Source organism: Podarcis muralis, chromosome Z, assembly GCF_964188315.1.
Source record: "Podarcis muralis chromosome Z, rPodMur119.hap1.1, whole genome shotgun sequence".
Lineage (NCBI taxonomy): Eukaryota > Metazoa > Chordata > Lepidosauria > Squamata > Lacertidae > Podarcis > Podarcis muralis.
The window spans coordinates 18,378,685-18,395,523 of NC_135673.1; the positions used below are offsets into that span (position 1 = coordinate 18,378,685).

General features: G+C 47.5%; 1 protein-coding gene across 2 annotated transcripts; it reads right to left on the reverse strand.

Moving 5' to 3' along the window:
- Positions 1-387: 387 nt before the first annotated feature.
- Positions 388-16,711, reverse strand: DIPK1B (divergent protein kinase domain 1B). 2 transcript variants are annotated; one of them, XM_077922275.1, is made up of 5 exons: positions 16,579-16,711; positions 4,450-4,584; positions 3,423-3,530; positions 1,784-1,960; positions 388-1,445 (listed from the first exon to the last, which is right to left on the reverse strand). In XM_077922275.1, the coding sequence occupies exons 1-5, from the start codon at positions 16,591-16,593 to the stop codon at positions 633-635; spliced, it is 1,248 nt and encodes a 415-aa protein (XP_077778401.1). In that variant the 5' UTR covers positions 16,594-16,711; the 3' UTR covers positions 388-632. The 2 variants fall into 2 exon arrangements, with proteins under 2 accessions (XP_077778401.1, XP_028571378.2); XM_028715545.2 differs by lacking the exon at positions 16,579-16,711 and adding an exon at positions 8,666-8,975.
- Positions 16,712-16,839: the final 128 nt, after the last annotated feature.

Consider the following 16,839-nt stretch of genomic DNA (forward strand, 5'->3'; position numbering starts at 1 on the left):
TTGTGAAGACCCAGATTCAAACCCTGGCATTGCCAGCAAGTTGCTCGGAAGCTGGGGATGGGTGGTAGATAAGTGGCCCCGGGGTCAATCCCTGGAGCATCTCCAGGTGAGACTGGGAATGTCCCCTGTCTGAATTGCTAGGGAGCTGCTTCCAGCCCTTCTGGACAACACTAAGCTAGACGAACCCAAGGTTGTGACTCTGCATAAGGAGACCAGGATTCAAATCCCCTACTCAGCCATGAAGCTCACTGGCTGACCTTGGGGCAGTCGCTTGCTTCTTAGCCTATCCTACCTTGTAGGGTGGTTGTTGGGATAAAATACACTCACTACCTTGACTTTCTTGAAGGAAAGGTGGGGCATATAAACCTAAGGACGAGGCCAAAGAGATAGAGAGAGCACTATTTATTTACATCAGAAGCTGTTCATCCAAAACAATTTCCCTTGCTTCACTGACAGTCTGTCCATCCAAAAGGGAGGAGGACCCATTGGTTATTCCACTTGTCCTTTCCCCCCTGGTGCTAAATCTTCCTGCTTGCGTACTTTTGGGGGTGGGGGGGGGAAGAGCAGAGTGCTCCATGGCCCTCTTCCTATTCTGTGATCCTCTGTGTGCAGTGGTTTTCGGCATCCCACACCTATGAATATTTGGTATTTGAGATTTTCTTCCACAAGAGTGTCTTGAGGCTGCTGAGCACCAATGAGTGGTGGACCTCCATCTGGCTGGCCAAGCCGCTGAGGGTTGTGCAGGTCTTGAGCTGCTTCTGAAGCTCATCTTTCAGATCGGAGGGCGCCCCGTGGAGCAAGTACTCCTGCAGAAGCCCACACACCTTGGCCAGGTTGGGCTGGACCACGTCGCTCTTGCACTGCTTCATGAGCTTGTCGCAGGGGGCCACACAGTCCCTCCCGTAGGTGCAGTCCACGTTCTGCTCGCAATGGCGCCCTTTGAGGAAGCCCCGGATAGTCATCTCTGTCGCCACCTTCCGGAGGTCCACCATCTTGAAGTCATGCCTGTCGTTGTAGCCCATGTTCTTGAAGCCCGCCTCGCAGATGTAGAAGTTGCCATACATCCCATGGAAGATCTCCTCCACAAACTCCAAGAGGCCAATGGCGATCTTCGCTCTCTGCGGCCAGGCTGGGGAGAACCACCGGTGGAGGACCCTGTGGATGGCCGCAGGCAGCAGTGGCTGCAGGAAGCGAGGGACCTCCACAGTATAGAGGGAGGTGTGGCGGATCTTCTCGGTGACGTACAGGTCCCCACAGTGCCCCAGCAGTTGGGAAGTGTGCTCCTTCTCATGCAGGGAGAGCGTCAGCAAGAAGTCGTTCAGCTGCAGCAGCGCCCAGATGGATTTCGCCTCCGCCAGCGACAGTTTCCCATCTCGACTGACATCCGCCATGGCCATTATCTTGTTCACTAAGTTGGTGAAGGAGACCTGGTCGCCTAGATTGGACTGCAAAAGACAAATAGTTTTTCATTTCGTTTAACTTCATCCCTTTTTTCTCTCCTTTTCCCCCCTTTTGCTTCTAGCCTTTATTACCATTATTAACAACCCTAAAATTGTAGGAGCAGGGTATTACATCATCCCATATCCAAAGCAGATAAACAGTAAATAACATTGTTATGAGCTCGCTGGCTTCCCGCCGCTACCCCCAACCCTGCTGGCGACAGCCCCACCCCTTTGCCCTCCTTCCAGGACTTCCAGCTGCTAGCTCTGTTGTTTTGGATCCTCAGCCCCCTGAAAACAAGAAACCCTTCCCCCATACCCTGCTGGTGTAGTGACAAACTCACTTTTAAGAAATTCAGGAGCATCTCCTTGAACTCATCCATCGATGTCCCCCGTGTCGGCTTGCTGAAAAGGACCACATCTCTCCTGGGGGCTGAGTCAGGGTTGCCATCAGCCTTGAGGGCCTCTTCAATGCCACATTTGATGATCACCTCCTTCTCTTTCCAGAGGCCGCTGTATACCTGCACCGAAGGAGAGGAATGTAACTTAGAGAGACAAACTGGATCTGCAGGACACAGATTTATTTGACAGGTGCCCAAAGTTCACAGAATGTAGCATTGGAAGGGAAGACACCCCCCCACACACACACACAAAGGGTCACTTAGTCCAACTCCCTGCATCACAGGATTCACAGCTATGTTGACCAGCTGAAGTCTGTGCCTGTCAATATCAGAAGACAGATTCCAAAAAGGGCGGCCTGAATGATCAGGTGGATGCAACTCAATGTGTAAAGTGATGCATGCTGGGGCAAAAAAAATCTTGAATCAACACACGCACTCCTGGGGTCGAAATTGGACGTGGCGGACCATGAGCAAGAACTTGGTGCCATAGCAGAGAGCTCGATGAAGGTGTTGGGCCAGTTTGGTGGTCATGAAAAATACAAACCAGGCCTAGGGATCATCATGGAAGGAATTGGAAATAAACTGCCAGTGTCATTGTGCTGTTATACAGATCTAAGTTGCAACTGCGTTTGGAATATTGTGTGCTATTCTGGTTGCCTTGCCCCAAAAAGGATATTGTATATTATTATTTTTTTAGAAATCATTTTTATTGGCTTTACAAATACAAAGTACAAATAAACAGAGAATAAAAATGTATATATAAAGATATTCTCTGAATCTCAAGACTTCCCCTATCCCCACCATGGGGTATCATTTTAAATAGCTACTACTGCATATTCACCAATACTCCATTTTTTATATCAAATCATATTATCCATCATAATTTTTACACTACAAGTGAAATCAAAACCCTGCCTTTGTTTCCATCTGCTTACAGTGGTCTCCTAAATAATTTATAAATTTTTCCCATTCTTTTATAAAGTTTTTGTCCTCTCGGTTTCTGAGTTTTCCAATCATTTTTGCCATCTCAGAATAGTCCATCAGCTTGGTTTGCCATTCTTCTCTAGTAGGGAATTTGCAAAAAGGATATTGTAGAGTTGGAAAAGGTTTAGAAAATGGCAAGCAAAATGATTAAGTTGATGATGGAGCAGCTCCCCTCTGAGGAAAGGACTTTTCAATTTTGAGGAGAAAGATAGGCAATAAGATTTAAAAAAATACAAAATTATACATAGCATGGAAAGAGGAATGGGTTTTCTCCTTCCCTCATGGACTCATGGACATTCAATAACGCTGAATGTTAGGAAGATCCAGGACAGACAAAAAGTCTTTCATGCAGCACACAATTAAGCTTTGGAACTTGTTCCCACAGGAGGCAGTTGCAGCCAGCAACATGCATGGTTTTAAAAAGAGGATTGGACAAATTCACCAATTTAAATGACCACCTTCCCACCAGCATACAGCAAGACTTAAGCAGCCTGCCCAGTACTGTAATGTCTCCACCTCATCCCTGCTCCCTGCCAACAACTCGTGCCAACTTCAAAGTCTTTCCATTGCTCTAGCCAACGATGGAAGGTCAACCTACCTGCTGGGTGGGAGAGGACGAAAGGCAGTGCTGGAACACCAGTGTATGATCCTTGCAAAGGTCTTTACACGTCGACCCGGAAATTATTCCTTTGTTATATTGGTCACACTGGAAAGGAGAAGGGGGAGAAAACAAAGGAATCAATAACTGTTAGCTACCATATCCCACCTTTCCTCAAAAGAATGTGAGGTGGTGTATGTGGCTATGCTTCCCCTGTTTACCCTCCCTGGGATAAGGCTGAGAGACAGTGGCTGGTCCAAGGTCAACCAGTAAGCTTCATGCCCTGGGGTTGGTGTCCCCTCAAACACTACAGTTCTATGATTATACAGCTCAGTTTCTTCAGCAAAGCAATGCGTTCCCATGTTACTTCCTTCCCTCCTGAACCAGGCAGGAAAGAGGATGTCATATTTGTCAGGGGAAGGAGAATCTCACATTTATTCACTGCGGCCAAAAGCCCCTCCTGCTCCTTCCCCAGCAGTCTGGGACCATTCCTCATTGAACCATCATTAAATCAGAGCTCAGAGAACTCTTCATTAGAAGGCACCACTCTGGGCAAATAGCAGATGGCAAACAGCAGCCATCTGGCCATCGAAGTTCCTCTGGAGGCTCCTTATCCAGCAGCCAAAAGTTCCAGGCTCATTCGGCTTCAGATCTATTATAGGTCCAAGTCCATGCAGCACCCCAGCTGACAGGGAACTTTTTCCAATGGAAATGCTATCACAATAGACCTTAAGAGAAGCCTGGCTGCAGCTCCATCAGGCCAATGGCACATCTAGCCCACCATCCTGCTCTCACAGGGGCTGACCAGTTGTCCCGAAAGGAAGCCCAGAAGTAGGACCTGAATGCCTAGGACCTGCAATTCCTAGCAACTGATATTCATGCAGTCCTAGAATTGTAGAGTTGGAAGGAACCCCAAGGGTCATCTAGCCTCCAGCAAAGGAGACCCCACTGCCTTCTGATGTAATATTAACCATAGTAATCATAGTAATAATAAATAATTTTGCAGATGTGGATGGGGGACACTCACGATGATCATCTGGCAGACGTGTCCTCTGCAGAGTTCTGAATAGGACGAGTAATGCATGTAGACCACCCAGCTGCCCACAAAAATGCCCAGCCAGGCAAAAAATAGGTACTTGACCTTGATGCCAGGAAGACGGCTCTGCAGGGTTGGGAAGAGAGAGCAAAAGAAATTTAAGGAGAGCCAAAACAGGTATGGAAGGATATATCTATATATACACAAAACCCACGTCTGTCCACTGGTTACAGGCAAGGTGAAGGTCCCAACTCACGTACAGTGTCCTGGACCCAGAAAAAACCCTGCTGGCACCACAACAGCTCAGGAGTAAACCCAGAGTTTCATTTTTGCTTTTCCTCTTTCAAAGTCTGCCTGGATGCCAGTATGCCAGTCAGCATAGCATATTGGTTAGAGTGTCAGACTGCTAGTACCTGGTAGAGACCAGGGTTCAAATGAGAAAGAGGCTCCCTGTCTGAAATGTTGGAGAGCTTCTGCCAGTCAGTGTAGACAGTACTAAGTTAGATAGAACAATGAGCCCAGCTTGATAAGAGGGCTGCATCTTATTTAAATTGGCTTATTATTTAGAACATGAGGACTAGAGCCTTATTTTTTAGGTAAAAGGCTCAGTGGTAGAGCACCGGCTTTGCCTGCAGAAGGTCCCATGTTCAATTTCCAATGGCATCCCTAGGCCATGCTTGGGAAGACTCCTTGAAACCCTGGCGATCCACTGCTGCCAGTCAGTGTAGTCAATACTGAACTAGATAGACCAATGGTCTGTATTGGTTTAAGGCAGCAGCCTTATTCAATTCACCTTCCTTCAGAACTCTGAGGACTAGAATTTTGCCATGATTGAGGGAGGGAGGGCCATAGCTTCCTATGTTCTTGTATTAGAGGACTGTAGCACAGTTAGTTCTTGTGGTCCTAAACAAAGTGTTGAATTAAACAAAGGTCTGAGAGACTAGAGGTTTGAGTTTCCAGACAGATTTGGGACGCAATGGCTGTTTTTCTTACAAACTCTCCAACTTCAGTAATAATAACAACAACTCTTAACATCTCCACCCCTAGGAAAGGTAACCATATTTACGTTTTGAAATCAGGAAAGCTTGCACACTATGTTGTGAAGTTTCTGGTTAGCCTAATACAGATTTTGGATTTATTTTTACAGCTTACCTTTATTTTACTTTGTGACTCTTAGGTAGGAACTTGACTGTGCTGAGTTCTTCATGTGAGTTTTGGGACTGGCGGTGGCGAGGGAGGTTGTCAAGCTATCTTGACCTTCACCAACCTGGAGCCATCCTGATGTTTTGGACTACAACCCCCATCAGCACCAGCCAGAAACACACAAACATCTGGCAAGCAAAGGTTGAGCTTAGATATATAAGTTCTGATGGAAGAATTGGCTGGTTCCTCCCCCAGTGGAGAGTCAGCACTCTGAATTGTGGACTTTGCAGTTATGTGATGCACATTTTGCCTCTTTTGGGGCTTACTGGATGGAAATTCATGCCACTCTCACTGATAAAGGCCATCTCAGTCTTGCAAAGCAAAGGTGAAGTATAATCTTTTCAGCAGCAGGTTGGGAGTCCTCTATTCCCAGACATTTGGTGGGATAGTTTTTTAATCTTGGCATTGTGCTGACAATTATTCCTGATGTGTTTAGCGAATAGGAGGGCTGCTTTGGTTTTAACTGTCTGTATCATTTTAAAATTTTGTGTATTTCAATGACAGAGATTCCTTGATTCCTTTCCTGGAAAAGGCATCAAAGAAATTAAACTGACAAAATATTATACTGAGATGCTCCCAATGCAAACTGATAAGTCTGATTTGGCTCTGGGGCTGTGAACATTTCTTTCCTTACTCGATAAGTACCTCTCTCCTTTCGACCTGAGAGTTAAAGGGCACCCTTGCCTAACCTTTTCAGGTGGGCAAGAAAGCACGTTGCCATTTGGCTAATTGGAGAATGGAAAGGAATCCCACCAAGTTTAGTGGGTGTTACTCCCAGGTAAGTATAATAAAAGATTTTGGCCTTTCTCTTTAACCATGACCTGTACCTCTTCAGATGCAGTTCCTAAAACATCTCAAGAAGGTAGCCACTACTGAGGTTTTCACAATAGGCAAAATATGTTGTTGTTGTTGTTTAGTCGTTTAGTCGTGTTTGACTCTTCGTGACCCCATGCGAAGCTTAATTCATCTGCCTTGTCACTGTTTCATCAGCTTAAAAAAAAAATCCAACACGCTTGATTGACATGGCCCAGATTATCTCGATTTGGTGAGGAGGGGTGGGGAGAAGTTGCAAAACAGTTTTAAAAAAATGTCCCTTACAATGCAACCCTATATTTGTTTAGTCAAATGTAAATCCCCTTGTATTCAATGGAGCTAATCATCCAATGGTATGCAGTCCATCTAGTCCAGCCTCCTGTTCTCACAATGGGCAACCAGATGCCTCCTCTGGGAAACCTGCAAGCAGGATTTGACCATAAGAGCACCTCTTCCCCTCCTGTGGATTCCAGCAGCCGATATTCAGAAGAATCATTACTGCCTCTAATAATAATAATTGATAGCCCTTTCCTCCATTAATTTGTCTAATTCTCTTTTAAAGCAATTTAAGTTGGTCACCTTCCTTTCTGTGGGAGTGAGTTCCACAGCACTGGGTGAAGAAGGATTTTCTTTTCCCTACCCTGAACCTTCCAACATCCAGCTTTGTTGAATGCCCACAAGTTTTAGTGCTATGAGAGAGAGAGGAATTATGCTATGCATAATTTTCTAAACTTCTATCATGTTGCATCTTAAACTAAAAAGCCCCAACCTTTTGTCTAGGAGAGTTGCTCCATGTCCACTTTCAGTTGCCCTTTTCTGAACCTTTTCCAGCTCCCAGGCCAGAACTCTACACATTATTCCAAAACTGGTCCCCTCCCCCCATAGGTCCATTGGCCTTTGCACTTGGGAAAGAGATGCCCCCTATTCTAACACGTGCACAGACCCTCCGGAAGCAGAGCAGCCTAGCCACAGCCATGCACTATTTCTTACCATCGTCTGCAATGGATGTTGGGAACACTGGAAGCTGCCATCTGCAGGGCCAGACCCTTGGTCCATCTACTTCAGTACTGTGCACACTGACTGGCATTCACACTTCCCCACACTTCAGGCAAGACATCTTTCCCCAGCCCAACCTGGAGATGCCATTAGGGATTGAACCTGGGACCTTCTGCATGCCCAGCAGCTGTTCTGCCACTGAGTAGAAATATTTTCAACACTTACTGGCAGCACCTCTCCACCATTCTGGCAGGAAGTCTCTTTCCTTTGCCGTACTTTAGATATCTGGACACTACTGCCCCTCTCCTGAGAATGGCAGGATTCAAGAGACGTCTCACTGCCATTGCCAAGCCAGTTTTCATTCTTCACACACACACACACACACACACACACACACTTGCTTGATTTGAAGGGCACTTTGTGTTTCCCTGCTGCAGCATTTGCCTGGCATTTGGGCACCAGTGATGTTGCAGTGCAGAATGCCCCCAAACTCTTGGCCTTTTCCAATTGCCAGCTGGCCTGGCTGATTTGCATGGCTGCCTCCAAATGGGCCAGATATTATTCTCCAGCACTCAGAGGCATCCCACACTGTCTCTGGCCTTTCCTCAATATCTCCCCCTCCCCCCCCCACACACAAACCAGTCCCCCAGCTTCATTAAAAATAATAAATACACGTGCTTCGACAGTGAACACACTTCTTTCAGGGGCTTCTGCTTGTAGAAGCGAAAACCCAAAAACCAGAAAAGGAGGGGGGGTGTACTAGAAAAGCAGATGAACTGGTGCAGGAGTTCTCCACCTGCTTGTGGGGCCAACCAGAGGGGGTCCTCCTTCGCTCCCAGAAGGTTCCTCCTGCTTTTTTTTACCTGCTGCACCAGGTAACGCCCAAGTACCCCTTTGGCGCTTAAGCGGTAAAAGGTCCAGTGGTGAGGAAGAAGCTGCCTTTGACATTGACAAGCTTGTCAATTGCAAGAGGCAAAGGCGCGCGGCGCCCCTGTATACAATCTCCAGCAAGAAGGGCGGCCTTTTTATCGTTATTTTTTGCTCCGAAGCCTCATCCCATCTTGAGAGATCAATTCTCCGCCCCCGCCCCCACGCAGTACCTGCAAACGGCACTGAGCTTCAGCTCGGAGGCCAGAGAGACACCCCTTTCCCTTCCATCCTTTCTCTCTCCATCCGCGCCCGCCTTCGCTCTCACCTGCAGCCCCATGGAGAGGGGGCAAAAAAGTACCAGCTGCACAACCCTTCTCATGCTGGGCTCTGGCAGTGCAGGGGGGGTGTCTCTTTTGTTCCAAGCCCCTCCTGGAAAGAAGGGGGGAGGCGCTGCGCTCACGCCAGACTGGACAGGGCAGGGACTGGGGGGATCGGTGGGTCCAAGGCAGTGGGTCTTCCAGGCTGGCCGAGGTAGGGGCCCCTGCTGCCTCCCCGTTTCTGCCGCATCTTCCTCCTTCTTCCTCCTCCTCTGGATGATGCTGCGGAGACGCTCCTTAAAGGGGACGCCTGCCCAGGCACATTTCTGCCCGCCGATGGAAAAAGAGACCCGAGGGGGAGCTTCCCCCCTCCCCTTCTCCTTCCGTCCACAATCGGGTCTCCAGCTTCCGCTTATAAGTCTTTGTGGCATCTTCAGGCAGAAGGCAGGAGGTTTTTGGGGGAAGAAGGGGAGCCCAGGCCCCCCCCAAAAAAAAATCCCTGGAGGAGAGAAGAGGGTCTCCCAACCCCAGGAAGGGCAGCTGGCTTGCCACATTTGGAAATGGATGAAGTGGCGTTGGTACCTTCTGCATAACACACTTTGCATCCTTCAACCTTAAAACTCGCTCCTGCAAGAGGCTAGGAAGACCAACCACCTGGGCAGCGATAATCTTATTACTCGCCCTTCATCCTAAGGTCCGAGGGCATGTTACAACCATTTAAAATATAATTTTAAAAAAGGAAAAAATAAGAGCATTTCTGTATCAGGCCAGTGGCCCACCTAGAGCAGCATCCTCTTCTCAGTGGCCAAACCAGTGAGAAACCTGCAGGCAGGACCCAAGCACAAGAGCAACATTCTCCCCTAAGGTGGTTTCCAGAAGCATTGCTGCCTGCAGCTGGGGAGGTAGGCCAGAGCCATTGTGGTTAGTGGCTATGGATAGCGCTCTCCACCTCCATGAAACTGTCTAATCCTCTTTTGATGTCATCTTGCTTGGTGACTGCCACTGCAGTCCACAGTTTAACTATTTAAAAATTAAAAAAAAAATGTTTTCCAAAACTTAGTTACAGGAGGTACTATAGCAAAAAAAGCATTAAATAAAAATAACATCTAATAAAAATTAACAGAAGTCCATACAATGGCTTATATTTTAGATTTCCAAACTTTCTGCATCAGAAATCTTCAAAGCTCGAAAGAGGGTGAGACCAATTGGAGGTGGAGGCTACTGATAGCTACTAGCCCTGATGGTTAGGTTTTGTGTGTGTGCAACAGGACCTCCACTGCAGGATGCTCTTAAGACAGGATGCTCAGTCTAACCCACTTGTGTAGAAACAGAGGAAGCTGGCTTAAACTAAGTCAGGCCACTAGGTCCATCTAGCTCAAGACTGTATACACTGATCAGTAGTGGCTCTCCAAAGTTTCTGGCAGGGTTTCTTTCCCAGCCTTGCCTGGAGATGTCAGCAGGGATTGAAGCTTGGACCTTCTGTATGCAGGACAGGTGCTCTGTATCTGTATCTACAGCCCTTCCCCTAAAAATAAACTTAAGGTTCTAGACCTCATGATTCTTAGTGAAGGGCTGATTTTTCCAGAGCTTTTTGGCAGAGGGTCTTTCGCCAGTGCTGTGTGCAGATGTCTCTGGGGACTGAACCTGGGGACTGAGCCTTCCATGTGCAAAGGAGATACCATACTCTACCCCTTCAACACAAAATATGATTCTAGTCCTTGTAGTTCAATTGAACAGGAATGTGGGGATCTGCCTTCTATCGAGTCAGACCGTTGGTCCATCTAGCTCAGTACTGTATACACTGGCTTGCAGCAGTGGCTCTCTCCAGAGTTTCAGGCAGCGGTCTTTCTCCCCCAGCCTCTGGAATAAGATGGATCCAGAGCAGAATGGATTCTGAGTAGACTCAGTTGCATCTGGAATAAGACCTCAGCCAATCCTCAGTCTGATGTTTTCTTTTCCTTTGCAATATTTTTGCCCTCTTAAGAGTCTCATCTCTGCACACCACAAACTGAAGGAGCTCCCAGGAAATGGTGCATAGGTCAAAAACACCATCCACCCTTCAAGAGAACAGCTGTGTTGGAGCGCATCTCCCACAGAGGAGTTGGCACACCTGACATAGCCAGTAGGTGGCATGTTGAACTCAAGAAAAATAAAGTCTCCACCTGCAGATAGTTTGGAGTTAAAAGGAAATAACGTATTTACTCAAGTCTAATGTGCCATCGAATCTAAAGTGCACCTTAATTTCCACAACATAATTTGGCCAAAAAAGGTGAAGAAGAAGAAGAAGAGTTTGGATTTGATATCCCGCCTTTCACTCCCCTTCAGGAGTCTCAAAGCGGCTAACAATCTCCTTTCCCTTCCTCCCCCACAACAAACAGTCTGTGAGGTGACTGGGGCTGAGAGACTTCAGAGAAGTGTGACTGGCCCAAGGTCACCCAGCAGCTGCAGGTGGAGGAGCGGAGACGCGAACCCGGTTACCCAGATTACGTGACTACCGCTCTTAACCACTACACCACACTGGCTCTCACTGGTGAGCATTAGATGTGAGTAAAAATGGTAGTTGTTATGTTTTTCTGTTTCTTCTTCTGATGGTTATGCCTTAGAAGTATAAAATCTCTAATAAAAGCAAAGTTAATAGGAAAGAAGGGGAACATTGGTGGAACTTCAGACAGACTCCAGCTCCCAGCAGCCACTGCAGATCATCTGCTTTGGTTGCAGTCAGCCCCGCGTTTCATCAATGGCATCTCCAGGTGGGGCAGGGAATGTTCCCTGCCCAAAACCCTAGAGAGGCAGTGCCAGTCAGTGTGTGCAGTGCTGAGCTAGGTGGACCAAGGGTCTGACATGATCTAAGACAGCCTCCCTTTGCCCCTGAGATTCTGTTTATTAAAAGTCACCTTATTGTGATCTCTATCAGTGTAACATTCAGAACAGCCTAAGGTCACCTTATTGTGATCCCTATCAGTGTAACATTCAGAACAGCCTAAGGTCACCAACAGTTCTGTGCCCCAAAGGTCATACAGCAGGCATAGGCAAACTCAGCCCTCCAGATGTTTTGGGACGACAACTCCCATCATCCCTAGCTAACAGGACCAGTGGTCAGGGATGGTGGGAATTGTAGTCCAAAAACATCTGGAGGGCCGAGTTTGCCTATGCCTGTCATACAGTCTACATGAGGAAGAACTTACTGGTGGCAAGAGCAGTTCAACAGTGCTGTGGGACAGACTCCCTCAGAAGGTGGTAGACTCTCACTTCCTTTGAGGTTTTTAAGCAGAGGTTAGATGGCCATATGTCATGGATGCTTTAGGTGAGATTCCTGAATTGCAGGGGGTTGGAACAAAATGACCCCACTGCCAAAGTCCTAGCTCCACAATCCATTGGAGGAAAAGCCCCTGAGCTCTCAGGAACTAGCCTGACCCCATGGATGCAGGTTTTGGACCACTTCCAACATCCCCTCTCTCTTCCAAAGGAGGCATCCTTAATATGTGCATAGCCAGTCAATGGGGAAAGTGGTTTCTTGGAGGGTTTCAGGCAGGGGACATTCCCAATCTCACTTGGAGATGTGAGGGGTTGAGCCTGAGACCTTCTGCATGCAAAGTGAGTGTTCTGCCACTGACCTTCCTAAGGGAATGACCCAAGCACAAGAGCATTCTGCCATTCTTTGGCTCCCTGGAACCAGGATTCAGAAGCATTACTGATTGTGGAGGCAGAGCATAGCCTTATCCTCCATGAATAGCCTCATCCTCTATGACAGTCCAACTTCCAAGAGACTGAGATCTACTCCCACTACAAAAACACTAGCAGTGATCTACCCATTCGATTGACCATAGTTGTTGAGCTTTTTTGTTTTTGTTTTGTTTTTGGGTCGATCAATCAGGATCAAGCGATCAACCAGGAATGACCAGGAACACCCCGCAATCGACCGGTTCATCACGATTGAACAGTCGGACATCCCCACTCTATGACATAAGAAGAGCCTGCTGGATCAGGCCAGCGGGGGTCCACCTAGTCCAGTCTGCTCTCACAATAGCTAATCAGGTGCTCCCATGGGAAGCCCGCAAGCAACAGCAACTCTCCCATTGTTATTCTCCATTATCTGGGTATTCAAATGTAGACTGCCCCTGGGCATGCAGGTTCTACAAACACAATAGACCTCCTTAAGAAGAGCCTGCTTGCTGGATCAGGCCAGTGGCCCATCTAGTCCAGCACCCTGTTCTCACAGGGGCTAACAGGATCCCTATTATGAGAAACCCACAATCAACACCTGAGCACAAGAGCCCTCTCCCTTTGTGCGGGTTGCAGAAACTGGTATTCAGAAGTGCTACTGCTTCCTTCGGCGGAGGCAGAGCATAACCACCATGTAGTAGCCACTGATAGCCCTCTCCTCCTCCATGAATTTGTCTAAGGCTCTTTAAAAGCCATCTGCGTTAGTTGCCATCACTTCCTCCTGTGGGAGTGAGTTCCATAGTTAAACTATATGCTGTGTGAAGAAGGACTTCTTTTTATCTGTCCTGAATCTTTCAACATTCAGCTCCACTGGATGCCCACGAAAGAGGAAGAAGGACTTCTTTCTCTTCACTCTCCGTGACATGCATAATTTTACGAACTCTCTTTTACTTGCCTTTCCTCTAAACCAGTGGTTCCCAACCTTTTTTGGGCCACACCCCACCTAAGCATCTCTAAAATCCTGAACCACCACCCCCATTACATATAATTCTTATTATTCAAAAAGTGAACTCCTATTCACGTGGAGGAAGCCTAAAAGGCCATTAACTTGGTCTAAACATTCTCGAATTCCCCCCCCCCTTTAAAAATCAAATTGCCCTCCTGTGGGGCATGTGCCCCACGTTAGGAACCACAGCTCCAAACCAAAAGGTCCCAAACTCTCAGGAGTCACTTGAGATAAAGCAGGGTGCCCCAGTTCTAGAGCCCTAGCAACTCAGCTCTTATTAGCCTAGAACATCTGTCTTGCCATCGTTCCCTTCCTCAGCCTGCTGCAGTTGGCACGGGTTTGAGTTTGGTTCTCCAGGGAACTGGGTGCCTGATGGTAGCTGAGTCAGGCTCCTTTTCCCCCCTTAAAGCACGGGTTTCCACATTTTGCTGAGGCAAGACCTTTAAACCTTGTGATAGATTGGGAAGAGGCAGCTGATCCAGGTTTCTATATTTTTGTTTCTGAGCTGGCCTTGGCAACATTACGTGGAAGAATTTCTGCCCGAGATAGAGGGAAGGGCTTGTTCCAATTGCTTGGGGGGGGGGGGGTGGAGGATTTTTCTATTCCAGCTAAACTTAGTGTGATGCCTTTGCAGAGGTCTCTGGTGGTTTGCTCAGTCTGGTGCTGACCACAAGCAGTTCCTGGCTGAACCTGCAAAAATGTACGATCCTACTTTCACTCTTGTTATAGATGGGGGGGGGTGGCTAAACCCAATAAACTAACATTTTTTTCTCTTCACTGGCTGGCCTAGTGAAGAGCAAATCTGTTAACATGACAAACGAGCCATCTGAGAGGAATCCTTTGGTCTGGGGAGACAGATGTTGCCAAGGTGATGGTGTGTGTGTGTTTGAAGTGACAGGAAAAGTGAGTTTTTAGCAAGGTGTTCTGCGAAAGAGGAGGAGGAGGGAAAGACTGGGATCCATGTTGGGCAGGCTGGCTGAGAGCTGGCTGGGAGAGATGCCCTGGATTCCAGGGCTGCTCTGCTGTGGTGGACAAGCGGCTCTTGAAATGACCATGCTGTAAGATCTGGACTCCCTCCCTGCAGAGTGAATGTGTAAATAGGTGAATAAACTATATTTCTTAAAACTATGACAGTCTCTGTTGTGTCTCAATTCTTCAAAGGAGCACAAACCCTGGGTGAGTGCTGGGAACTCCCTGGTCTCTTGTTACTGCTTAGCAGAGAGAGGGAGAGGCACTCACTTTTCTAACAACTCTGAATGAGAGCTGTGTTGGGAAAGGGCTGTAGCTCAATGACAGAGCACCTGCTTGGCATGCGGAGGATCCCAGGTTCACCTTCTAGTTTCTCCAGGTAGAGGTCCTCCATCTGAAACCCTAGAAAGTCACAACCAGTCAGGTGTGAACATTACTGAGTAGATGGACCAAGGGCCTCAGTAGAAGGCAGCTTCCTATGTTCCTATTTAACTCAGAACTAGGAAGACTAGAATCTTACTTAATTTTTAGGCGTAGGGCCATAGCTCCGTGGTAGACCACCTGCTTTCTGCCTGTGACTCTGGGGAGTCATTGCCAGTCAGAATAGACAATGCTGAGCTAGGTGGACTGATGCTCTATAACTCTGTGTCATGCAACTTCTTATGTCTGATCCTTCAGTGGCTTTGCAAAGGTTTTTGGCCCTGAAAAGCAGCCATAACTGGAATGAATGAATGAATGAATGAATGAATGAATGAATGAATGGACTAGGTGTTTGGAGTGCAGTGGTGTGGGGGGAAATCCACTGACCAGCCTTGCAAGCTCAGCAACTGGTTGGCCTCCCCACTCCCTGGGGATGTCCCTACTATCAGCACAGCATCTTGCTGGTAGGCACAATGGCTATGCTCTTGCTCTGCAGATGGAAGCAGCAGGAGAGGAGAGGGCTCCTGTACTCAGGGTCAGCTTGGAGGTTTCTGTTTGGAGCATCTCACTGGCTACTGGTGATAATAGGATGCTGGACTAGGTGGGCCATTGGCCGGATCCATGAGGGCTCTCCTTATCTTTTTATTTAAGAGGCGCCCTGCTACATCAGGCCAAGATGGGCAGCCCCACCAAACCCAGAATCCTCTTCTCTACAGGAACCCAGGAAGCTCCAGGAAGCCCACAAGCCAGGTATCTCTTTGCATCTTTGCAGGAGGACATCCCTAGGTGCATGGAGTCAAGAAAACATAGTTTTGTGGTTGCTTTTATGTGATTGTTCTCATTTTAATAACAAGTTTGTCCTGTAGATGATGATAATTGCATAAGAACCAGCCCCTGACTTTATCAGAAGACAAATAACTTGGCTGGCTGCCTTTCCCAACACACCCTGCTCTTGTTTTTTGATTTTGTCAACCCTTCACCCAGCTGGGGAAATTTTGTGTTGAAACCAGAAAGTGTTTCTGCTGGTGGTTTAAGTACAGGGAAGCAGAAGGCACCCTGTGGTGGGCAGAGCCTCTTTATTACCGGGTGAAATCTGGGCTCTGGAATGTGAAGCAAGAAGAGACAACAGTGCTCCTGAGCCAGGTGCAGACTGCATTTCCCTCCTTGCCAAGAAGCCACTGAGAGTCTCATTTACATCAAGGATCAGGGAGAAGGATCACAGTTGTGTGTGTTTTCCGGAAACGTTCTGGGTCATGCCATTTCTGCTGGCCACAGAGCCCATAGCCTGACATCAGGTCATACCCCTAGTCCATCTTGATTCATATTGTCTGCACTGACTGGCAGCAGCTGTTCTGGCTTTTAAGCAGGGGGCTCTTTACCAACCCTATGTGGAGATGCCAGCGGGGATTGAACCTGCAACCTTCTGCATGAAAAGCAGGTGCTATAATACTGATCTATCTGCTAAAAATTAATAGATTCCAGTCTTCAAGGTTCTGAATAAAGGGATTGACCTGAGGCCTTCTGCATTTAAAGTAGCTGCTCCGATACAACAGAGGTACTGCATTTTCCGAACTGGTGTTTATACTGGCAGGCTATGAACAAGGGCTAATTTTGAAAAGCAACATAGACTCAGTGCAGAACATGGAGAATTCCCACACAGACCTACCCTTTTTTTCCTTTGCAGATTGCATTCTAGAGAAAGGAAGAAAACAAAAACTTGATGCCCCCCTCTCTTTATAATCTGCCTTAGACAATATTTCCACCAGGGGCAACAAATCAAAGCAAACAACACCAGGTTCTGTCAGTGGGGGTCAAATCTCGGCTAAAATGCAACGCAGTGAGCTTCCCACCCAAAACTCTCACCTTCCCAATCCGCATTTATGTAATCCTGGCTTTCAACAAAAGCATCCAAAGTCCATCACCACGGAGAGGCCCTTGGGACAGATCCTGCCAGTGCCTTTTGCCAGAGTCACGATGGAGCAGTCTAACCTGAGAATAGCAGTGCACTTTGGAACACAGCAACACACCCATCGGTACACAAGCAGGGCTGTCACATATAATAAATGATCTGTACAGATGCAAATTTAGGCCAGTACACAGGAACCCTTGGGTCCCAGATCTTAC